At 43.6% G+C, this 26,214-nt stretch overlaps 2 protein-coding genes across 2 annotated transcripts in view; one reads left to right on the top strand and one right to left on the bottom strand.

The window, feature by feature from the left end:
* Positions 1 to 26,214, top strand: part of LOC134966196 (cytoplasmic phosphatidylinositol transfer protein 1-like) — a 264,862-nt gene that overhangs the window by 12,758 nt on the left and 225,890 nt on the right. The gene's annotated exons all lie outside the window — the stretch shown is intronic.
* On the bottom strand, positions 11,555 to 14,636 carry LOC134966195 (zinc finger protein 862-like). Its single transcript, XM_063942760.1, has 3 exons — positions 14,478 to 14,636; positions 14,285 to 14,391; positions 11,555 to 14,193 (listed from the first exon to the last, which is right to left on the bottom strand). Exons 2-3 carry the CDS (start codon positions 14,384 to 14,386, stop codon positions 11,746 to 11,748), a joined length of 2,550 nt encoding a protein of 849 aa, XP_063798830.1. The 5' UTR covers positions 14,387 to 14,391; positions 14,478 to 14,636; the 3' UTR covers positions 11,555 to 11,745.

Here is a 26,214-nt window from a genome sequence, read left to right as displayed (position 1 = left end):
ACCCTGTACTTGTCCTATATTGTATTGAACTGTAAGTCACATGTTTTGCTTATTTGTTTACTCTGTAATTGGGCGCTGCGGATCCCATGCGGCGCCATATAAATAAATGATACTAATAATAATAATAATAATAATAATGGCTTCCAGCTGATATGCAGGAAGTGCCTGCTTAAAACTAAATGGTTTGTGCATCAGCTAAATTCACAATTCCTGTCAGAGAATACAGTATGTCCACAAAACCTTTTATTACATGTTAGTTAACCACTTAGCTACTGTACATCTACAGTTCTAGAAACATGTTTTTGGTCTCTGTGTTGTACAGTGTATTTGCATTTGGTAACAGTGTGTTTGATCTTCTTGTTTAATGGCTATACAGGCTACTTACTGTGCAGTAAAATTGTAGTCCTCACCTTGGCCACCATAGCGGTCAAACTTTTTTACATTACATTTTGTATAATGTGAATCATACTTGTTAATAACGATATGTGGCGGTTCAATTGTTTAAAGCAGTGTTTCCCAACCTCGGTCCTCAAGGCACACTAACAGTCCTGGTTTTAGTGATATCCAGGCTTGAACACAGGTGACTTAATTAGTTCCTCAGTTATTTTGATTTAACCATCTGTGCTGAAGCCTGGATATCCCTAAAACCTGCACTGTTGGTGTGCCTTGAGGACCGTGGTTGGGAATGCCTGGTTTAAAGGGTGCCCATAATTGCATATTGCACTTTAGGCTTTGTTTGGGTGCCCATTGTTTTTGCGCACTGATCGCACCCAGAAGTAGCAGAGTTAGCTGCACAAAACAGCTAGACCTGACTAAAGTACTGGGCACGAAGTGGAAAGTGCCATTTCGGTGCCCACACGGGACAGTCTTTGTACATTTCTGCAGAAGTGACGGTAGCGTGCTTGTCGGCAGAAACAACTGATAGCTGCTGGCAGGCGCACACAGGCGCTGGAGGTGGATATAACACTTGAAACTCCCCCCTAGTTTGTAAAGAGGTTGAGGGCAGGATGTACCAACCTCTTATGGTACATCCCGCCACACATTGCGCCGACACTAATCTCATATGTACTAACATATGCGATAAGAGCTGTCTTTTGTGATGGCAGCCAGGCCCTGGACTTTCCGGGTTTATGTCCCAGGAGTCCATTGGTGCATGCATAGTGACCCGACGGCTGTAGGGGGTGCAGGGAGGGATCCGTTCGGGTCCCTCTGACAGCATTGGTAAGGGGATGCCGTCAAGATTCCAGATTAGCGCCGCTGTAATCCCGACGTTGGAACTCCGAATGGGTCAGGATACCGACGCCGGAATCCTGACAGCTGACATCATGTCCATAAGTATAGCTGGGTTAAGTTTAGGATCGGTTGAGGGGAGGGGTTAGATTTAGTCATCAGGTGGGGGGGTTAGGGTTAGGGTTAGGCTACATGGTGGAAGCTTAGGGTTAGACTGCAGGGAGGGTGGGTTAGGGTTAGGCACCCCCGGGGGGAGGTTAGGGTCAGGCTGCAGGGGAGGGAGCGTTAGGTTTAGGGCAGTGGGATGGGGAGTTAGGTTTAGGCACCCCTTGGGGGTGGTTAGGGGTAGGCACTAAGGGGGAAGGTTACGGTTAGGCTGCGGGTAGGGAGGGTTAGAGTTAGGGGAGCAGGGAGAGGGTAGAACAGCCTTTACACACCCATGTTGGTGTTTTTAACTTCGCCGTCTGTATTTTGTGCGCTGGAATCACGTGCGCCGTTATAACATAGTAAAACATACTGATTTCCCGGTAAAAAGCCCATAGGCTTCTATATGGTAATGACAGCTTTAGCTGGAGTTCCGCTGTCAGGGCTTTAGTACATATGTATAATGCTGTAAAACCCCAAAATAGTTTTTTTTACCACATTTTCCCTTTAGTACATCCTGCCCTGATGCAGAGTTGAACATATGCCTATTTGCAGAGTTTATCTTTCATGCTATGCAAATTGTGTCAGCGCCGAGTACGGGCAACACCGAGTTCTGCGCGTTTCAGTCACACCTACATACTTACAACCAGAGGCAGAAGTGGTAATGCTCACATAGGCAAAGCTCACACAGAACGTGTTCAGATGACTTGTATGCAGACTTATGGTGCCCATACACTTGTGCGATGCGACATCGCGGGTCATCGCAACGGCAGTTCAGGTGCGATGAAATCGCACCTGAACTGCCAAAGTGATTACCATGCGATCATGCGATAGATCCCATGGTAATCACGTGATGGGCACGTCACCGCCGAGTGGGAGCTGCCTCCGTCCGCTCCCGGTGGGTGCCCATCGCGCATCGCAGTGTGATATATCGCATGTGTTTTTAAAACACATGCGATCTCACTGCGATTCGATAAATATTAAGTGTAGCACATACTATCTTGAGATGCGAGATTCGACCGGCGTGCCCGCGCATCGCGTCGCAAGGTACCTAAAATGTGCATACAATCCTTCTATTTCTCTCACAGATCCGGTTGAAATCGAAGGTTAGCACCGATTATCTCACAAGTGTATGGGCACCATTAGGGTTGTATCCAATTACCAATTAAATTCTTTACCATAACAGAAAAACGGGCTTTTATCGCGATTTTTTGTGATTATCGGGCTATCCAATTAGAGCCCATTTTTTTCGCAAGAACAATTACCTATTTTCTTGCGAAAACATGACCTGGGATAAGTTCCTGGACCCAGGTGTTTTCGCGGCTGCGATCGCAAAACGAGTCATCTGGGATTTTTTTCTCTCCTGCCTTGCAGGTGAAAAGAAATCCCTGATAACTGCTGGTTTATGAGACCAATTGGATAGCCCCAGGTGCAGCAATTACCTACGGTAAGTTACCATGATTAATAAGATACCGGCCTTAGACTGCTGGGAGAGGGGGGCGTATTATTTGCACCTAGTATAGGGAAGGAGCAATTGCGCATAGATGATGATGACTAGTAACAAACAGCCGTATATGCTACTGACACAGATGTGGTCACATTTAGAGATAAGTACAACTTGCTCAATAGGTAAATATAAACATTTGTTTCATTGAATGCTTTTTTTGAACAATGTACTAACAATTTATTTCCATCTGTGCATCAGGCCAGAAGTGTTCTCATTTATATATATATATATATATATATATATGTACTTAAGAACACTAATATTATGCATAATTGTTCTTGTGTGTATACATCTTTGGTATGTCTGTAATATACACTAGCCTTCAAAAAAAAAAAAAAAACTACTAAGCCTTGAAGTGATTAAGAAACTAATAATATTTTGTTTTATGAGCCTGAAATGTTGATCTGCAAGGTTTTCAACTTGTCACGCTGTAAGCACTCTAAGGTCATATCACAAAAAAGAAGACTTTGCAAATGATCTGGTTCCACCAGTTCTTCAATAAATATTTCACGTAAAATCTTTATTGTAGACTAATTCTCCCCAGACTGGTTCAGCTCTTTTTCTCCTTAAATCTCTTTCTGTACAATTTAGTGGATTACTGTATGTCAGCTGTGCTCAGCCATGACCTCTGATACTGTACCTAAAATGTCAAAACACTGTTACATCACTTGGAGCCAGAGATTGTACAGTACGTGTTTTCCTGTAGAGGTGCAACACTGCCACAGTCTGTCACTGATACTCATGAAGAATTTTAGGAGTCATCTCTGATAGATTTTATCCGTGTCAGCTTCCCTTAGTCATTCTTACGCTGTCACTGCATTACTGGGAGCCACGGGCGCAGCCATGATGGTTTGGATCAGCTGATCACCAGTATCCAGTCTCTGCCTGTCTGCTGCGCTCACATAACCTCTTCTACCTATCCCTTGAAAGAGCGTCCTACTTAAACATGCACCTGCCACAAGCACCTTGTCGAAACAATGTTGAGCAACACTATGTGTGCTCACTCATCAGTGTGTGACTTCTGCTTCTGATCAGCGGCCAGAGGCTGCACTCCTGTCTGTCGAGTCTCTGCCTTGCCTCTGAGTCTGCGTCAGTTACCCTTCAGTCTGGTACTATTACCTGGGCACGCCAGCACTATTTCCAGAAAGCTGCCTCTTCTCTGGTTCCATTCCGGTTCAGTTTGCACTTTCTCCTGTCCCATTCCTAGTCAAACTTCAATTCCATTCCAGATCAGCCTGCATTATATTGCTTGTGTCCTTTTTACTGGATTCAGTCCTGTTTAGCCTGGTTGCTATTTCCTTGTGCAGTTACCCGAAGTTACTTCAAGACTACCATAGCGCTTCTACTACCAGTCTGCTGGTATCCTGATTTCTAGCAAGCCCTCTCAAGTCAATACATATCTCTGCTCATTGCGTGTTCAAGTGGCTATCCACAGATATACTTCAGGCTGTACTGCCATCAGTGTGACTCTGCCCTTCCTGTATCGCAGCTCCTACCTGTCTCCGGGACTCTCTGCTTTCCATGCCATCGATATTACTATCAATGGTGGATGTTGTCCTGAGGATCCTCTCTCTGGGTGCTAGTGTGGTCACTCCGTGTGCTGGGGACTGGATCTATACTCCTTTTGGAGGATATACTGTAGGCTCGAGCCATCCAGCTCTGGTAGTTGGGTTGAACTATCAATGTCGGATTCCACACACCAGGCATACTACTGATTACTGTATTACTTGGTACCACTCCATGAGTTCTCAAGCACTGATTCCAGTCCCTATATCCTGGGTTCAGGGCTAGGGGTTGTGTGTTACTCAGTTGGTTCCAGTGGCGGTCTGTGAGACTTCCAGTTCTCACCAACCTCTGTGACAGCACCAGGCATATACCATGTGGGCTCTGTCCATGAGTAGACATCTCATCCAGCCTCCAAGGTTCCTGTATGACTTGTCAGCCCATCCCATGAGTTCTGACGCAGATCTGAAATCTCAAACCATGACATTTACTAGATACCGACTGCCATTACAAGCTCCCTTGTTATACATTGTTAAATGCAATTGTTATCATCGCTTCTTCTGTGTATATAACACTACAGGTAAATATAATAGCCTGCAACTTGCAGGCATTGGCAAGTTTCCAGCGATTTTACCTAATATTTTAAAGGGGCAATCATTTAAAAGGCAAAACCAATGATTGTCCCTTTAAAACAGCGGGACAGACATGCCGGAAACTCGCTGCAAGGAGCAGGTTATTACATTTACCCCTATCATTTTCAACTGCGTTTGAGTTCTGAATTAAATAAGTAAATGGACGATTCTGCACACTATATTTTCTCTGGCAGTTTCTGCACTGGTTTTAGTGGTGTCACCTTACCCCTTTATTATTACACTGCATGAATCACATATTTAATAGATGGAAAAACACAATAAAATATATTATATGTGTAACTGCAAGGTTAAACTTAACATGGTACTCATTTGCAGGGTAGTTCATTTGTACAGATACTATTTAGATCTATGTTGTTCATTTATTATTTAGATCTGTTTTCAGGTGTTCAGTATGATTTACCTGCAGCCGTCAATATATCGTCAACGGCATCCCGGCCATCAGGATGCCGGCAGCGGGGTGAGCGCAAAGATTCCCCTGGCGGGCTTGCTACGCTCACCACGCTGCGGGCTCGGTGGCCACTGCGCTCGCCACAGGTTCTATTCCCACTCTATGGGTGTCGTGGACACCCACGTGTAGGGATATACCAGTTGCGCCGGTATTCTGACTCCCGGCACTGAACGCCTGGATCCTGACAGCTGACAAATTAAACGTGTACCATTTTCAGTATGGTCCTGTCTAGCTGTGTTTTATATCGTGGTGACACACATGCACTTTTCACCCTATGTTTAAGCTCTAGAGCAGTGATTCCCAACCGCTGTGCCGCAGCACACTAGTGTGCCGCCAGCGGTTCTCAAGTGTGCCACACAGCCGACAGAGATGCCCGCTGCCCGGCTGCCGCAATCATCACTAACGAGATCGGCCAGCGCTGGGCACTCCTGCCGCCCAGCCTGTGATTTTTGCAGATGCGGCGTGAATCATAGGTCATGCTAACACCATGTTGCCTTCCGTTGCCTTCCCACCTGGAGTGCTCGCCCGTCCGCTACTGATCCGTGCTGATTCTCAGTGTTCCTTCGTTCTCAGCTCTCCTCACTGCTCCCACTACTGAGAGTTAATTTACAGTCACAGGTTAGTGTGGCATTACTATGGGGGGCTATGTGCTGGCATTACTATGGGGGGCTGTGTGCTGGCATTACTATATGGGGCTGTGTGCTGGCATTACTGTGGGTGGGGGGGGGGGGCTGTGTGCTGGCATTACTATGGGGAACAGTGTCTGGTGGCATTACCATAGGGGCAATGTGCGGAATTACTGTGGTGGACAGTGTGTTTAATGTCTATGGGGGCCAGTGCATTTGTTTAACTACTGTAGGACCCCAATTTGTGTGTGTGTGTGTGTGTGTGTGTGTTTTTCTCCTTGGTGGCTAATTGGCTAATACCTGGTCGTTTTATTTCCCCATGTGTGTGTTTTTTTTTTGAGGGGGGGGGGGGGGGGGTTGTGCGGAACTGATGGTGTGCCTTGGCAATTTAAATAATGTTTGGTGTGTCTCGAATTGAAAAAGGTTGAAAATCACAGCTCTAGAGTCTACAAGTTCCAAACTGAAAATAATTAATTTCTGTGGGTAAAATGTGGAGGACTTAGCACAAATGCTTCATGTGTGTTTTTAACTGCTGACAGCAACTATTTGAGAGATCATCCAAAGTGCTCATTTAAAATGTGTTGACAAAAGTTCAAGATCAGCAAGTGAAAATGGCTCATACTACTTATAGTCTTGTCTGCTCTCCTCGGAATGCCCATGAGACTACTGGTAGAGCAGACCGGTGAAGTAAAAAAAACATTCCATGTCAAATTGCATCTTCTTTGTCCTGTGCCCTACTGTCTGATGCTGCATATTACAGGACTGCCCAGTCAGCGGCGGGGCCTCAATGACAAGAGTCACAACACCATGTGCCCTTGCACTTTTATGCCTAAAGGCTAATCAATCCTAAAAATTATTAACAACATCTTAAACAGATTACATGATATATCATGTTATAATTAATTACACAGTGCATAAATGTTTATGCACTGTGGCTGGAATCTACAGCCACTGTAGATTCCAGAGTCTCTCTGACGTTACAGAAGAATAGGTAACTATAGTATGACAATCTTCCAATTCTGATGCAATCACTTTGGTGTTTATTATGCTCCTTTCAGACCATTTCATTTGGTACACACTTACAGTACCCAGACTGACATCCACATTTAATGTGTTCTCCAGAGCCGGCCCTAGGCTTAGGCAAACTAGGCAAATGCATAGGTCATTTGATATACCTAGGGGCACAAGCAGCTTTTGCTGATTAAAATAATATGTGGCTTGCCTATATTCTGTGTGTAGCATTTCATATGCAGATGCAGCCACAGTTGCACACAGAATATAGGCATGCCACATAGTATTTTAATCAGCAAAAGCTGCTTGTGCATTCTAGCCACATCGCAAACAAGATGCATTTTCATAAAAAAAAAAGGGTGCCCAACATTAGCATAGCTGCCAGCTGACTCTGGCCAGGCATCTCCTGCTGCATGGCGCATTGAGGCAGGATGTATGAGACACATCTGTATCCAAGCAGATGCAGAGGTCACAGTGTTAGCGGCTGTGTGAGTGCTGTGTGTGAGTGGGTTGGTTGTGCAATAGTGTTCGGCATATGTGTAAGGGACATTATGTGTATAAGGGTATTAATAAAGGGTGGCATCATGTGTAAGGCGCATTATGTTTAATGTGTAAGGGGCATTACTGTATGGTATTATGTGTATAAATTACATAGTTACATAGTGAGGTTGAAAAGAGGCAAAAAGCCCATTGGGTTCAACCTGTATTGTGTTAAGCTGTTCATATTATAATGCGACTGCTAAAGTAATGGTTTAGTACCATTTGACAACTATGATTCTTACCACTCCCAGATATTTAATGTCAATATGTTAAATGCTATGTCCCTGGATACATTTTCCAGTTAGAAATTTGTCCAGTCCGTTTTTAAATGCATTTACAGAGTCTCCCATTATTACCTTCTCCGGCAGGGAGTTCCAAATCTTTATTGCCCTTACCGTGAAGAACCCTTTCCTACGTTGTGTACGGAATTTTCTCTCCTCTAGCCTCAGCGAGTGCCCACGTGTCCTATACAGAGTTCTTTTAATTTGAAGATATTAATAATGTCTCCTCTTAGACGCCTCTTTTCTGGAGTATACCTATTTAACCTAGTGAGCCTTTCCTCATACTCCAGTGACTCTAACCTTTAATCAATTTAGTAGCTCGCCTTTGAGCTCTTTCTAGTTCCCAGATATCTTTTTTATAATATGGTGCCCAAAATTGAACACAATATTCCAGGTGCGGACGTACCAATGATTTGTACAGCGGCAGGAATACATCCATGTCGCTTGTCTCAATGCCCCATTTAATGCACGCAAGCACTTTACTTGCCTTCTTTGCTGCATTTTGACATTGTGTACTGTTATTAAGCCTATTATCTATGAGCACCCGCAAATATTTTTTCCCAACCCAAGTTACCCCTATATTTTCCCCATTTAGAGTGTAGGATGCAAGTGTGTTTTTTGTCCCAAAATGCATAACTTTGCATGTTTCTATATTGAACCTCATTCTCCATTTAGACGTCCAGGTTTCAAGTTTAAATAAGCCATTCTGTATTACCTTACACAGTTTAGTGTCATCTGAAAAGATTGACACTATGCTTTCCAGGCCTATACCTAGATCATTGATAAATATATTGAACAGTAGCGGGCCAAGTACAGACCCTTGCGGTATTCCGCTGACTACTGGTTCCCAGCTGGAGAACATCCCATTGACCACTACTCGTTGTACTCTGTTATCCAGCCAATTACTTATCCATGTGCAAATAGTACAGTGGGGCAAAAAAGTATTTGGACAGCCACCGATTGTGCAAGTTGACCCACTTAAAAAGATGAGAGATTTCTGTAATTTCCATCATAGGTACACTTTAACTGTGAGAGACAGAATCTGAAGAAAAAAACCCCCAGAAAATCACATTGTATGATTTTTAAACAATTTACTTGTATATTCTTGTGGAAAATAAATATTTGGACACCTACCAAGCAGCAAGATTTCTGGCTCTCACAGACCTGTTACTTCTCTAAGAAGCTCCTCTATCCTCCACTCGTTACCTGTATTAATGGCACCTGTTTGAACCGGTTATCTGTATAAAAGACACCTGTCCACACCCTCAAACAGTCAGACTGCTACCTCTCCACCTAGTGTTCACTCTAGGAATTTTTTAGGGCAGGGTGCTGATCACGGGGAGGGCACATTTTTCATTCGGGAGGGCACATTTTTCATTCGGGAGGGCACATTTTTCATTCGGGAGGGCACGATTATGTCCATACTGTAATGCTTAGACATGTGTCTTAACTAAAAATGAGTACAAAGACTCATGGTTTTTTGTTTGTGCACCCATTTTATTTAATGTTTACCTTTTACATGCGGACAAGGATTTGAAAGTGAAGAGTGTTAAATAAAAGTATTTGTGGTCCATTCATCACCAATGTAGCTCTACTGTATAGATTACAACTACAGTGTTCTATCATCCTGCACCTGTCACAACTTGTGCAGTTATTCTTTCCTGCCAGGGGTGTCGTCCTCTGCTCTGGTGCTTCTATCACTCTGGTCTTTATTTCAGTGGTAGACTTGTGATAGAAGCACTAGAGTACAGAACGACACCCCAGGCAGGAGGAACTGCACAGGTTGTGAAGGTGCTAAAATAAACACTAATCCTAGCATTTTATACAAGTTATAATAATAGTACCATGTGGATTGGATGCAGGTAGCTGATCAAACGTCCTACAGGTCATCTGGAGTAGATGTAGGTGTCAGCTGTTCAAAACAGAAGGGTCCAACTATTTATGCAGGCTCAGGCGGATGCCGTCTTGTCACTGGCTGTAAATATCCTCTTAGGCGCTGTGCTGAAGCTGAAACAGAACCATGCAACATAAACTGACTGCATGTTATCAGAGTCCATTTGTACTGCATTCCTAGTTCTTCAAAGCACAGCTTATTCCTTGGAGTAGAATTGTAAGACCACCATAGATTTTTAGTCTCGTACAATTCTTCCCCACAAAAATAAGGGCTTGTGCTTTGAAGAACTAAAGAACACAGCAGAAAAGGGACTCTGATAACAGGATTATGGACATACTAGGGCCACTCCACCACCTCTAAGTAGGAATACTCTCCCTCCTCCCACATTTTCTTGGTACTCTACCTTTTTGAACTGGAAAGTTGGGCTCCAAGTAGCTTGGGTGGCTCAGGTGCAGAGTCCTCGGTTGTCATCTGAAATGTTGAGTGCAGATTTGGTAACTGAAGAAGAGCAATCGCCACAGCTGTCCAACTATTTATGCAGGCTCAGGCGGATGCCGTCTTGTCACTGGCTGTAAATATCCTCTTAGGCGCTGTGCTGAAGCTGAAACAGAACCATACAACATAAACTGACTGCATGTTATCAGAGTCCATTTGTACTGCATTCCTAGTTCTTCAAAGCACAGCTTATTCCTTGGAGTAGAATTGTAAGACCACCATAGATTTTTAGTCTCGTACAATTCTTCCCCACAAAAATAAGGGCTTGTGCTTTGAAGAACTAAAGAACACAGCAGAAAAGGGACTCTGATAACAGGATTATGGACATACTAGGGCCACTCCACCACCTCTAAGTAGGAATACTCTCCCTCCTCCCACATTTTCTTGGTACTCTACCTTTTTGAACTGGAAAGTTGGGCTCCAAGTAGCTTGGGTGGCTCAGGTGCAGAGTCCTCGGTTGTCATCTGAAATGTTGAGTGCAGATTTGGTAACTGAAGAAGAGCAATCGCCACAGCTGTCCAACTATTTATGCAGGCTCAGGCGGATGCCGTCTTGTCACTGGCTGTAAATATCCTCTTAGGCGCTGTGCTGAAGCTGAAACAGAACCATACAACATAAACTGACTGCATGTTATCAGAGTCCATTTGTACTGCATTCCTAGTTCTTCAAAGCACAGCTTATTCCTTGGAGTAGAATTGTAAGACCACCATAGATTTTTAGTCTCGTACAATTCTTCCCCACAAAAATAAGGGCTTGTGCTTTGAAGAACTAAAGAACACAGCAGAAAAGGGACTCTGATAACAGGATTATGGACATACTAGGGCCACTCCACCACCTCTAAGTAGGAATACTCTCCCTCCTCCCACATTTTCTTGGTACTCTACCTTTTTGAACTGGAAAGTTGGGCTCCAAGTAGCTTGGGTGGCTCAGGTGCAGAGTCCTCGGTTGTCATCTGAAATGTTGAGTGCAGATTTGGTAACTGAAGAAGAGCAATCGCCACAGCTGTCCAACTATTTATGCAGGCTCAGGCGGATGCCGTCTTGTCACTGGCTGTAAATATCCTCTTAGGCGCTGTGCTGAAGCTGAAACAGAACCATACAACATAAACTGACTGCATGTTATCAGAGTCCATTTGTACTGCATTCCTAGTTCTTCAAAGCACAGCTTATTCCTTGGAGTAGAATTGTAAGACCACCATAGATTTTTAGTCTCGTACAATTCTTCCACACAAAAATAAGGGCTTGTGCTTTGAAGAACTAAAGAACACAGCAGAAAAGGGACTCTGATAACAGGATTATGGACATACTAGGGCCACTCCACCACCTCTAAGTAGGAATACTCTCCCTCCTCCCACATTTACTTGGTACTCACCTTTTTGAACTGGAAAGTTGGGCTCCAAGTAGCTTGGGTGGGTCAGTTTATGTGCGTTGTCCTTGGTTGTTGCTCACAATCTACAGTACAGGTGTTTCTGATTGTAGAGTGTGGTCGGTGGCCAGCTGTGTGTGGTCTACAAGAAAATATTCTTCTTTGCTTTTTCATCCAGTGCTTTACCGCCTCTCTGTAGTTTACCTTGCCATTTAGCTTAATGGCTAATATGCTGTTGACATTTTCCACCTTGAGACGGTTTCTGTGATCTGTTAAGATTAATTTAACTTGCGAAAAAGTTCTTTCAACTTCAGCAGTTGAGAGTGGTAGAACACAGCCAACTGAAACAAGTTTCTGAATTAGAGGAAATGCTACGCCAATTGTGTCTTCAGATTTTTCTAAAGTCTTGTACACGTTGACCATGGACAATCTTTCATTATCAGAATTTTCTTCTTCCGTTTGTAAGAATACAGATTTAAAGTCTTCCCATTCTGATAACAGAAGATCTTCGTCCAGTTGATAAAAATCAGCAAGCTGTGCCATTTCGGCCACACCATAAAATCCCACACCTTTGTCTGCATTAAGATGCCTCATATCTAAGACACTTAGATGATCAAGTATAGCTATATTATGCATCCTCTCTGAAATGTTTTGGACCAATAGATCTAGAAAACACCTTGCATCTTCTTCAAACTTACAATTTTCTGCTGCTATAGGAGCCTGAATTCCTATTTTTCTTGCAGCATTTTCCAGGTTCCTGCAAAACTGACCCCCAGGCTTACGCTTTAAATTTTTCAAAGCACCAAGCGTAATGGAAACATTGCTGTGTATTGTAGACAAGTCAATATCTCTTCTTTCAAAGATTAAAACTAATTTGGAAAGCAGGCTCAGTACATCACAAAGAAAGTGAATTAATTGAAAAAAATGAAAATTTTTCAGATGTTTGAGAAGTCCTTCAGCAGTTGGCCCACTCACACCACTTGTAGTCCTTGACTGTCCAGTTACAACAGCATTTTCCAAATCGACAATGATCGAATGATAATTAATTCTTATTGAATTAATAGCATTTTCATGTGATAGCCATCTTGTGTGGCTAGCCTTTTTTATTTTTGTTCCCTTACATTTAGTAAATACTCTTTGTATTTCTTCCAAAGTTTTGCTCCTCACAGAGCTGTATTTATAGTATTTGTAAATACTTGTTAATACTTCATCCATTTTCAGGAAAGGATTCAAAGATTCAAATGTATTTTTTGTTGCAAGAGCTAAACGATGATTGTGACAATGTATTGAAATAATCTTATTATTTTTGGCCTTTAGTTTGGCTGCTACTCCATCACGGTGACCAACCATTGAACTGGCGCCGTCACTTCCAAAGCCTACTAATTTCTCAAACCCTCCACAGTCTTCTATAGTCTGTGAAAGAGCATTGAAAATAGTTTCTGATTTTCCATCTGGAATTTCTGTATCATTAATAAAGGACACACTGACTTCTCCATCTTTTATATATTTTGCAGCAGTTGCCAAGTGTTTTCTGTTGCTGACATCAGTAGTTTCATCTGACATAACTGAAAATGATGGACTCTTCTGTAAAGACAAGATAACTTTCTCTCTTTGAACACTGGCCATCGAATTAACAAATTCGTTGATTGTTTGGTAGCTTGTATATGAGGCATTTTTAGATTTGTTCAGAGGGGCTAAAACTGGAGACTTTAATTCTTCTATACAGAAAACAACAAATGGTTTAAAAACAGTTGTATGTGGTATATTATGCTGGATTAGAAAATCCAGGCACTTCATAGCACATTCCACAGCTTTGAATTCCTCTGACTCTGGTCTATTTTTTCTGTTCTGTGAAGCCTCAGCATTACAACCGATTATTTCAGTTTGCATTGCTGCCTTGTGCATCTCGGAAACAGAATGCTCCTTAATTTTATCGCGCCTTACTGTGCTCATCCCACTATTCATCCATGGAGATTTGTTGTATTTTGTGTCGTTCAACAGATGTTTTAAACACAGCTTGCAGAGTAGAGATTCTCTTTCACCATTTTTTTTACAACTAAGCCACGGAAACTCTCTTTTCCATTTTATTTGGAAACCAACTTTATGTTTTGACTTTTTTTTTGGAGAAGCACTAACCCCAATGTCATTTATTATATCTGTATCTTCATTAGAAGAGCACCTTTCTTCAGATAGGTCATCATCCAAAATAATAGGGGGTGAGGTGTCACACTCTAAATTCTGAGAACAGTTGGCAAGAGAGATGGAGGATTGAGAATGCACATCTATGGTGTTTTCATTAACAATGACATTACATGACGTCGATACCGAGTCATCTACATTGCTGCAATTTGTGTTAACTGTGGCCAGTGAATTATCTTGGGAAGTGCATTGATTATCTGTGGGTACAGGATCAGAGGTGCTGGGTACAGGATCAGAGGTGCTGGGTACAGGATCAGAGGTGCTGGGTACAGGATCTAACTCTGCTGCATTTATTTTCTGTAATTAATAAAAATCATAATCTAAATTCAAATATTTGTTACACTTTCTTACAGGGGTTTAAAATGGGTGTATGTAAATGTTTTCCTACCTTCTTTTTTCCTGAAAACATTTGATTGATTTTCAAACATTTTTTGCCTATTTCCTTGGTTTTTCTTTCATGTTCTTTCACTTTCCTTTTAAGAGTAGGCATGTTTTCTAAAAATAAAAAAAAATAAAAACACTTAACACACTCAAGCTCCCTAGAATGAGAGCCACTGTACTCTCCGTACCAGCAAACTCACCTGAGACAAGTTGAGGTCTCCTGTCATTCAAGCCAAGAGGATCAAAGAAGGATCAATATGCTTATTTGGAGCCTGTGGTGTGGAGTGATGCACAGTTGGTTCAATGGTTGGTCAACGTGATGGAGTACATAGAGACGAGGATGAGGATGAGCCAGCTTTCTGTGGAAGAACAAAACACTTTAACACACTCAAGCTCCCTCGGATGAGAGCCGCACTGTTTACTCTCAGTACCAGCATACTCACCTGAGGCAAATTGAGGACTCCGGGGATGCCGAGAGGATCAAAGAAGGAGCCAGAATATGCCACTTTGGAGCCTGTGGTGTGGAGTGATGCGCCAGTTGATGCAGTGGATTGCTTAACGTGATGGAGTACACAGAGGCGAGGATGAGGATGAGCCAGCTTTCTGTGGAAGAACAAAACACATTAACACACTCAAGCTCCCTCGGATGAGAGCCGCACTGTTTACTCTCAGTACCAGCATACTCACCTGAGGCAAATTGAGGACTCCGGGGATGCCTAGAGGATCAAAGAAGGAGCCAGAATATGCCACTTTGGAGCCACAGTGGTGTGGAGTGATGCGCCAGTTGATGCAATCGGATTGCTTAACGTGATGGAGTACACAGAGATGAGGATGAGGATGAGCCAGCTTTCTGTGGAAGAACAAAACACTTTAACACACTCAAGCTCCCTCGGATGAGAGCCGCACTGTTTACTCTCAGTACCAGCATACTCACCTGAGGCAAATTGAGGACTCCGGGGATGCCGAGAGGATCAAAGAAGGAGCCAGAATATGCCACTTTGGAGCCTGTGGTGTGGAGTGATGCGCCAGTTGATGCAGTGGATTGCTTAACGTGATGGAGTACACAGAGATGAGGATGAGGATGAGGATGAGCCAGCTTTCTGTGGAAGAACAAAACACTTTAACACACTCAAGCTCCCTCGGATGAGAGCCGCACTGTTTACTCTCAGTACCAGCATACTCACCTGAGGCAAATTGAGGACTCCGGGGATGCCGAGAGGATCAAAGAAGGAGCCAGAATATGCCACTTTGGAGCCTGTGGTGTGGAGTGATGCGCCAGTTGATGCAGTGGATTGCTTAACGTGATGGAGTACACAGAGATGAGGATGAGGATGAGCCAGCTTTCTGTGGAAGAACAAAACACTTTAACACACTCAAGCTCCCTAGGATGAGAGCCGCACTGTTTACTCTCAGTACCAGCATACTCACCTGAGGCAAATTGAGGACTCCGGGGATGCCGAGAGGATCAAAGAAGGAGCCAGAATATGCCACTTTGGAGCCTGTGGTGTGGAGTGATGCGCCAGTTGATGCAGTGGATTGCTTAACGTGATGGAGTACACAGAGACGAGGATGAGGATGAGGATGAGCCAGCTTTCTGTGGAAGAACAAAACACTTTAACAAACTCAAGCTCCCTCGGATGAGAGCCGCACTGTTTACTCTCAGTACCAGCATACTCACCTGAGGCAAATTGAGGACTCCGGGGATGCCGAGAGGATCAAAGAAGGAGCCAGAATATGCCACTTTGGAGCCTGTGGTGTGGAGTGATGCGCCAGTTGATGCAGTGGATTGCTTAACGTGATGGAGTACACAGAGATGAGGATGAGGATGAGGATGAGCCAGCTTTCTGTGGAAGAACAAAACACTTTAACACACTCAAGCTCCCTCGGATGAGAGCCGCACTGTTTACTCTCAGTACCAGCATACTCACCTGAGGCAAATTGAGGACTCCGGGGATGCCGAGAGGATCAAAGAAGGAGCCAGAATATGCCACTTTGGAGCCTGTGGTGTGGAGTGATGCGCCAGTTGATGCAGTGGATTGCTTAACGTGATGGAGTACGCAGAGATGAGGATGAGGATGAGCCAGCTTTCTGTGGAAGAACAAAACACTTTAACACACTCAAGCTCCCTAGGATGAGAGCCGCACTGTTTACTCTCAGTACCAGCATACTCACCTGAGGCAAATTGAGGACTCCGGGGATGCCGAGAGGATCAAAGAAGGAGCCAGAATATGCCACTTTGGAGCCTGTGGTGTGGAGTGATGCGCCAGTTGATGCAGTGGATTGCTTAACGTGATGGAGTACACAGAGACGAGGATGAGGATGAGGATGAGCCAGCTTTCTGTGGAAGAACAAAACACTTTAACACACTCAAGCTCCCTAGGATGAGAGCCGCACTGTTTACTCTCAGTACCAGCATACTCACCTGAGGCAAATTGAGGACTCCGGGGATGCCTAGAGGATCAAAGAAGGAGCCAGAATATGCCACTTTGGAGCCACAGTGGTGTGGAGTGATGCGCCAGTTGATGCAATCGGATTGCTTAACGTGATGGAGTACACAGAGATGAGGATGAGGATGAGCCAGCTTTCTGTGGAAGAACAAAACACTTTAACACACTCAAGCTCCCTAGGATGAGAGCCGCACTGTTTACTCTCAGTACCAGCATACTCACCTGAGGCAAATTGAGGACTCCGGGGATGCCGAGAGGATCAAAGAAGGAGCCAGAATATGCCACTTTGGAGCCTGTGGTGTGGAGTGATGCGCCAGTTGATGCAGTGGATTGCTTAACGTGATGGAGTACACAGAGACGAGGATGAGGATGAGGATGAGCCAGCTTTCTGTGGAAGAACAAAACACTTTAACAAACTCAAGCTCCCTCGGATGAGAGCCGCACTGTTTACTCTCAGTACCAGCATACTCACCTGAGGCAAATTGAGGACTCCGGGGATGCCTAGAGGATCAAAGAAGGAGCCAGAATATGCCACTTTGGAGCCACAGTGGTGTGGAGTGATGCGCCAGTTGATGCAATCGGATTGCTTAACGTGATGGAGTACACAGAGATGAGGATGAGGATGAGCCAGCTTTCTGTGGAAGAACAAAACACTTTAACACACTCAAGCTCCCTCGGATGAGAGCCGCACTGTTTACTCTCAGTACCAGCATACTCACCTGAGGCAAATTGAGGACTCCGGTGAGCCGTGAGGATCAAAGAAGGAGCCAGAATATGCTGCTATGGAGCCTGTGGTGTGGAGTGCCAGGAGTCAGAGGTGCAGTGATGGATGTGACAGATAGTGTGTCATGTGATTGAGTACATAGAGACGAGGATGAGGATGTGCCAGCTTTAGAAAAAAAAAAGAAAGTAATAAATGTGGACAGATTTTTCAATTAACTTATAGAATTTTAAGTGTTGCACCTTATGTCATGAGGATGCTGTATGATTTGGGGGCCCTTAATTATTATGGTCATCATTTATGATGACCATTCAATAATGGCCCCCAAGTCATAAAGTAAACTGGGGCAGATGTATTAAACTTGGAGAAGTGATTATAGTGCATTAGCCAGTCAGTTCCTGTCATGTAAAACCTGTAATGATTGGATGGTGCATTCATATTTATGCTAGCTATCACTACTCCAGGCTGTTCCTGATGGTTCTGAACATTCGGACAGGTTACTATTCCCACTTATAGTTCGCATGGATAGATAATCATGAAAAATGTGAAAAAAAAAAAAATGTGAAAAGCACAGGAAGAATATACAAACTCCACACAATAGGACCAATAGTCCAACAGAGTGCAGTGGGTCATGCAATGGTAGCTTTTTTAAAATATATATTTATTCTATTTTGTCCCCTAAATCTCTTCAACATACAACTTAATGAACTTATAAAATATAAAACCACTTGTGACAGTCTACTCACACCTTAAATGTGGCTGCACAGATTTGTTATATAAAAAGCAAGGTATTTCAGCTAATAAGAAGACTATATATATATATAATGTTATTTGCATATTCCCTCACACCCCGGTCTGTATGTACCCTCCCCTCACACCCCGGTCTGTATGTACCCTTCCCTCACACCCCGGTCTGTATGTAACCCCCCCCCCTCACACAAGGTCTATGTATCCCCCAGACCCTGGTCTTTGGGGGATACATAGACCTTGTGTGAGGGTGGGGGGGGTTACATACAGACCGGGGTGTGAGGGGAGGGTACATACAGACCGGGCCCCGGTCTGTATGTACCCTCCCCTCACACCCCGGTCTGTATGTAACCCCCCCCACCCTCACACAAGGTCTATGTATCCCCCAAAGACCAGGGTCTGGGGGATACATAGACCTTGTGTGAGGGGGGGGGGGGTTACATACAGACCGGGGTGTGAGGGAAGGGTACATACAGACCGGGGTGTGAGGGGAGGGTACATACAGACCGGGGTGTGAGGGAATATGCAAATAACATTATATATATATATAGTCTTCTTATTAGCTGAAATACCTTGCTTTTTATATAACAAATCTGTGCAGCCACATTTAAGGTGTGAGTAGACTGTCACAAGTGGTTTTATATTTTATAAGTTCAAGTTGTATGTTGAAGAGATTTAGGGCTCAAAATAGAATAAATATATATTTGAAAAAGCTACCATTGCATGACCCACTGCACTCTGTTGGACTATTGGTCCTATTGTGTGGAGTTTGTATATTCTTCCTGTGCTTTTCAAATTTTTCAAGATTAACTATCCACGCGAACTATAAGTTATAGTTCGCGTGGATAGTTAATCTTGAAAAATGTGAAAAAAATAAAAAATGTGAAAAGCACAGGAAGAATATACAAACTCCACACAATAGGACCAATAGTCCAACAGAGTGCAGTGGGTCATGCAATGGTAGCTTTTTCAAATATATATTTATTCTATTTTGAGCCCTAAATCTCTTCAACATACAACTTGAACTTATAAAATATAAAAACCACTTGTGACAGTCTACTCACACCTTAAATGTGGATGCACAGATTTGTTATATAAAAAGCAAGGTATTTCAGCTATATAAGAAGACTATATATATATATATATATATATATATATATAATGTATTCTTATTTGCATATTATGTACCCCCCTCACACCCCGGTCTGTATGTACCCTTCCCTCACACCCCGGTCTGTATGTACCCTCCCCTCACACCCCGGTCTGTATGTACCCTTCCCTCACACCCCGGTCTGTATGTAACCCCCCCCCTCACACAAGGTCTATGTATCCCCCAAAGACCAGGGTCTGGGGGATACATAGACCTTGTGTGAGGGGGGGGGGTTACATACAGACCGGGGTGTGAGGGAAGGGTACATGCAGACCGGGGTGTGAGGGGAGGATACATACAGACCGGGGTGTGAGGGAACACTGGTACAAGGCACAACACTTATCCACAGCTATATATTGTACAAAGAATCCCTCTGAGATGGGAGTACCACTGTTTTATTCTGAAAGAACTGCACTATAAAACACAGATAGTATTGCACTGCAAGTTACCGTTACATTTCTGCTCTATTTCAGTTCGTCATTGTATGGGTTAGAGGGGGCTTCTCCACGTGAAACAAAGAATGATCTATGTACTACCGTACTGAGTACTTACATCACAGAGGGGGAGCGCTGATCACCCAGCCCCACTTGCGGAGCGGTATTAAAGATGGCGGCCGGGTGATCCTCCCTGGCGTCTCCTTTTAAACATTCATCCACACAGGTGGGCTGGGTTTGCCTCGGCGGGAGAGGCAAACCCAGCCCTCCTGTCTCACCAGACCCTGAGCAGACCTATAGAGGACGCTGACAGCTAATGACAGGGCGGGACAAGGCGGACGGGGAGGGGCGGGCCGCGGAGGTCTCCGTCTCGACACATGCACGGAGTCTCAGTGATAATAAAAATGCAGTGCAGTGTGCTTAGTGTGTTTGGCGGCGTGGCGGGGTCCAGCGGGCAGCAAAGTGCGGGGCGGGAGGGCGCAAACAAACGGGCAGGGCGGGATTCAGGGGTCTAAAAAAGGGGCAGGGCGCAGCGCCCTGTGAAAGACACCTAGAGTGAACACTATCCACCATGGCCAAGACAAGAGAGCTGTCTAAGGACACCAGGGACAAAATTGTAGAGCTGCACAAGACTGGGATGAGCTACTCGACAATAGGCAAGCAGCTTGGTGAGAAGAGATCAACTGTTGGCGCAATTATAAAAAAAATGGAAGAACTACAAGATCACTGACAATCTCCCTCGACCTGGGGCTCCATGCAAGATCTCACCTCGTGGGGTATCAATGATCTTGAGAACGGTGAAGAATCAGCCAGAACTACACGGGGGGACCTGGTCAATGACCTCAAGAGAGCTGGGACCACAGTCACAAAGCTTACCATTAGTAACACGCTACATCATCATGGATTGAAATCCTGCAGCGCCCGAAAGGTCCCCCTGCTTAAGCCAGCACATGTCCAGGCCCGTCTAAAGTTTGCCAGTGACGATCTGGATGATCCAGAGGAAGATTTGGGGGAATGTAATGTGGTCAGATGAGAGCAAAATTGAACTTTTTGGTATAAACTCCACTCGCCGTGTTTGGAGGGAGAAGAATGACGAATGGCATCCCAAGAACACCATGCCCGCTGTGAAGCATGGGGGTGGAAACATCATGCTTTGGGGCTGCTTTTCTGCAAAGGTGACAGGACGACTGATCCGTATTAAGGAGAGGATGAATGGGGCCATGTATCGTGAGATTTTGGGCAAAAACCTCCTTCCTCAGTAAGAGCATTGAAGATGAAATGTGGCTGGTTCTTCCAGCGTGACAATGACCCCAAACACACAGCCCGGGCAACTAAGGAGTGTCTCCGTAAGAAGCATTTTAAGGTCCTGGAGTGGCCTAGCCAGTCTCCAGACCTCAACCCAATAGAAAATCTGTGGAGGAAGTTGAAAGTCCGTGTTTCCCGGCGACAGCCCCAAAACATGACAGATCTAGAGAAGATCTACATGGAAGAGTGGGCCAAAATACCTGCTACAGTGTGTGCAAACCTGGTCAAGAACTACAGGAAACCTTTGACCTCTGTAATTGCCAACCAAGGTTATATTACAAAGTATTGAGTTAAACTTTTTGATTGTCCAAATATTTATTTTCCGCAAGAATATACAAATAAATTGTTTAAAAATCATACAATGTGATTTCCTAGTTTTTTTTTCAGATTCTGTCTCTCACAGTTGAAGTGTACCTATGATGGAAATTACAGACCTCTCTCATCTTTTTAAGTGGGTCAACTTGCACAATCGGTCGCTGTCCAAATACTTTTTTGCCCCACTGTATATCCTAGGCCAAGTTCCCTTAATTTGATGATCAGCCTCCTATGAGGCACTGTATCGAATGCTTTTGCAATCTAAATACACCACATCCACTGCTTTTCCCTAGTCAAGATTCTCGCACACTTCCTCGTAGAAGCTAATTAAGTTAGTTTGACATGATCTGTCCCTTACAAACCCAAGCTGACTTTTGCTAATAAACTTGGTAGCCTGCAGATAATTGTATATGCTGTCCCTCAAAATGCCTTCCAATATTTTACCCACTATAGAGGTTAAACTAACTGGTCTATAGTTACCAGGATTGTTTTTAGTTCCTTTTTTAAATAAAGGCACTACCTCAGCTGTGCGCCAGTCCTTTGGTACCATGCCTGATCTAATTGAACTACGGAAAATCAAGTATAGAGGTTTTGCTAGCTGTGACCTAAGCTCCATAATAACCCTCGGATGAAAACCATCTGGGCCTGGTGATTTATTAATCTTTATGTTGCTTAGTCTCTCCAGGACTACTTCCTCACTTAAACAAACATCCAGCCAAGAGTCATTACCTTCACTATCATTATGCCCTACTCTCACCCTCTGATGCTCCCTTGTGAAAACTGAGGGGGAAAAAATTGTTCAGTATTTCCGCTTTTATTTTATCATCATTTATCAAAACTCCCAATTCATCTTTTAAAGGGCCTACATTCTCCTTCTTTAACCTTTTACTGTTTATGTACTTATAAAACTTTTTAGGATTGGTTTTACTCTCTGTAACGATTTGCTTTTCGTCTACAATTTTAGCTGCTCTTATTACTTTATTGCATCTTTTATTGCTTTCCTTATAATACTGGAATGACTCCTCCCCTCCATTAAATTGTTTTGAAAGCACGCCTCCTTGCTTCTTTGACCTCCTTATTAAGCCACATTGGCTTGTGTTTAGTACTCCTGCGTTTACTGCTCATGGGAATGAATTTGTGAATATTGCTATCAAGCAACCCTTTTAAAGCATTATTTATTATTATTATTTATTAACAGTTTCTTATATAGCGCAGCAAATTCCGTTGCGCTTTACAATTTGAAATAACAATAACAAACTGGGTGATAACAGTCATAGCGGTAGGAAGGCCCTGCTCGCAAGCTTACAATCTATAGGGAAATAACACCTTTCCTTGTGTACATATGCCTATCTATTGCATAGAATGAGAAGACATGTGAGGATATGTGTGAACTGTACAGAGTGGATGCAATTTGATAGGAAGGTTTATGAAAGTTATGTGGGTGGTTCTGGAATTTGATACGCTTGCCTAAATAGGTCAGTTTTCAGGGAACGCTTGAAGGTTTGGAGACTAGAGGAGAGTCTTATTGTGCGTGGTAGGGCATTCCACAGAGTGGGTGCAGCCCGATGAAAGTCCTGCAGTCATGAGTGGGAGCCAGTAATGAGTGTGGATGAGAGACGCAGGTCTTGTGAAGAGCGAAGAGGTCGGGTTGGGAGATATTTTGTGATAAGCGAAGTGATGTACGTTGGTGTAGTTTGGTTAATGGCCTTGTGTGTGAGTAAAAGTATTTTATATTGAATGCGGTAGAGTACAGGTAACCAATGGAGGGACTGACAGAGTGGATCTGCAGACGATGAACGTCTAGCGAGGAAGATTAGCCTCGCCGCTGCATTCAGAATGGATTGTAGTGGTGAGAGTCTCGTTTTGGGAAGACCAGTTAGGAGACTATTGCAATAATCCAGGGGTGGGGAACCTGTGGCCCTCCAGCTGTTGTTGAACTACAGATCCCAGCATGCCCTGCAACAGTTTTAGCATGGCCAAATAGCAAAACTGTTGCAGGGCATGCTGGTATGTGTAGTTCAACAGCAGCTGGAGGGCCAAAGGTTCCCCACCCCTGCAATAATCAATGCGGGAGATAATGAGAGCGTGGATTAGAGTTTTAGCAGTGTCTTGTGTAAGGTATGGTCGTATTTTGGATATGTTTTTTAGATGCATGTAACAAGCATCCCACATTTCCGTTGTATTTTTACCATGAAACAAAATTTCCCAGTCAATGTCGTTTAGTGTCTGTCTCAGCATATTGAAGTTAGCTTTTCTAAAGTTAAATGTTTTGGTTGATCCCCTATAGCTATGTTTCTTGAAACTGATGTCGAATGTGACCATATAGTGATCACTGTTTCCCAACGTCTCCCCAACTAATATTGATCCTTTAATGTATTTAAGAACCTGCTGCTCCTAGTTTTTACACATGAATCGTTACTCCAATTTATATCAGGATAGTTAAAATCCCCTAACACTAGGATGTCCCCCATTCCCACAGCTTTTTCAATTTGCTGTAAGAGTAGTTCCTCGTCATGTATGTTAATATCCGGTTGCTTGTTGCACGTGCCAATGATTAGTTTCTTTGCTTCAGTGCCCCCACTAGTGATCTCAACCCATAGCGACTACACGTTATCTCCAGTCCCCTCGTAAATAACATCTATTAAGTATGGTTTTAGAGATGGTTTAACAAAGAGACATACCCCTCCTCCCCTTTTGGTAGCCCTATCTCTCCTGAAAAGAGAATATCTCTCCAAATTTGCAACCCAAAATGCATTACTAATGTGTGGCATTATGTGTATAGGTGCACTACTATAGAAAGGGCACTACTGAGTGGTCTAATGTGAATAAAGAGCAATATGGTGTGGTGTAATGTGAATAAGGCGCAATTCAGTGTGATGTAATGTGAATAAGAGGAACTAATGTGAGGTGTAACGTTTATAAGGTAAAGTGTTACTACTGTGTGATGTAACGTGAATAAGGAACACTATTGCATGATAAAATGTGACTAAAGTTGCACTGCTGTGTGGCGTAATTTGAATTGGGTGTACTATTGTGTGGTCATGCCCCTTGCCAACAAAAACACGCCCCTTTTTGATCCTATTTAAAATATAGGGGATAGGAACACCAAAATAAGGACTGTTATAGGTGAGGGGTGAAGGTGCTGAGAAAGGGGTGCAGGGTCAGTGGTGGAACTAGCGGTGCTGCTAGAGGGTACCAGCCAAAATCTTGCCTAGGGCATCATATTGGTTAGGGCTGGCTCTAGTGTTTTCCATAATATATTGTGAATACATATCATACATCCTAATATTCACAAGACCATTTAAATATTTTAAATCCATTCTAGCTTTATCTCTACTAGCTGAGAGTACAGAGGACGCAGGGTGTCTGTTCATTTAAATTGTGAATTGCAAACCAACTTTCAAGTCCTAGATTTTCAGTCTTTTTCTTTAAAATTGAAGTGCTATTTATATAAGAGGATTATATCAGACGTGAGTATGAGTAATTGGAGAAGATGACTAACGGTTTTGTTAAAAGGACAGATTGCCCTTAAATGGGATTTATGATCTAAAACTGAGTTTTTCTTTCTGTACTTCTTTCTATGCTGACCAAAATACTGGATGATGCCTTTCCATTGAACAGAAAAGGAAAACCACCTCAGCCAGTTTGGATATATGCACAGCATGGTGTGCCGTGGAGAGATCAGCAGATCGCAGTCCATACAGTATAGGATATTATGGCTAACGGTATCTGAAGATGGCATTAGCTAGCCTAGCCATAAATTGCCGCAGACCTCAGTCCCCATTGAGAATAATGCAGTCTTCTGCATTACTTGACTGAAAACTGGAGATATCAGAGTACCCAGTCTTTGTTAAATAGCAACTGTTCAATAGAGGAGCCTTATTCATCGGTAAACATCCATTTCTATATGATTATGGTTAAGTAAATAGACCACTGAACCCCTTAGTTTGCACATCAGTGCTGCCACATTGTACCCATCATTACCCATTCCAAGCACTGGATATTCCTTTATACACGTTAATAGATATTCAGCAATACCCTGAACATTACAGCAGTGACAGACAGACTGCACCCAGTGACAAACCCCAAGTAACATCCAGTGTTGTAGCCCCCCAGTGCCAAACACTTTGTCTGCATTTAGGGTCAAGCACATTATCTGCCCCAATGACTGGTAGCCAAAATAGAGCCCTACAACCAGGGCCGGATCTAGGAGGGGGGCGACCGCCCCCCCCCCTAACACAGTCATAGCCACGCCCACTTTGAGCAGAAGAGAGCTCTCCAAGGAGAGCCTGAGGCAGAATGATGTGCTGCAGCTTATACCACAGCAGCACAGAGGAGCCAGGAGACCAAGGGTTACAGAGCATTTGCCCCTCACTTGCTGGTGTGTGGGTATTAGGGCTAATAAATACAATTACCCCACAGCACAGTCACATGTACATTGAACAATCACAAAGCTCTATCTCAGTCTCAATCAAAAAGTTCAGTCAGAATTGAGAGAGGAGGAGTTAGGATTGAAGATGGGAGGAGTTGGGACTGTAGAGGGAGGAGTCAAGATTAAACAGTAAACCGCCCCCCCTAAAGAAATGTCTAGATCCGTCCCTGCCTACAACTAGGGTTCTCCAACACATAACCTTTTATCACTGCTATTTGTGATGATAAGAACAACTAATTTGTGGCAATTTATAAAGAAACTCTTGCCAGGGCAGCATATCTGACAAGATGTATGTCTCGGGCAGAGTTTAGTACAATGAAAATGATAGCCATCACAACATTCATAGGACTAAATAACTGATTATGCCTGGTCATCAGATACTTCAG

The sequence above is a fragment of the Pseudophryne corroboree genome, chromosome 10 (assembly GCF_028390025.1).
Source record: "Pseudophryne corroboree isolate aPseCor3 chromosome 10, aPseCor3.hap2, whole genome shotgun sequence".
NCBI classification, from domain to species: domain Eukaryota; kingdom Metazoa; phylum Chordata; class Amphibia; order Anura; family Myobatrachidae; genus Pseudophryne; species Pseudophryne corroboree.
Note: the sequence above shows the minus strand (reverse complement) of the source record. Positions and strands in the feature narration are given on the sequence as shown.

Excerpts from the sequence above, each read along its gene's own strand:
- LOC134966195 (XM_063942760.1), bottom strand. The coding sequence starts at position 14,386 with ATGCCTACTCTTAAAAGGAAAGTGAAAGAACATGAAAGAAAAACCAAG. Across the intron at positions 14,194-14,284 it reads TGTTTTCAGGAAAAAAGAAG|AAAATAAATGCAGCAGAGTT; the intron begins GTAGGAAAACAT and ends TATTAATTACAG.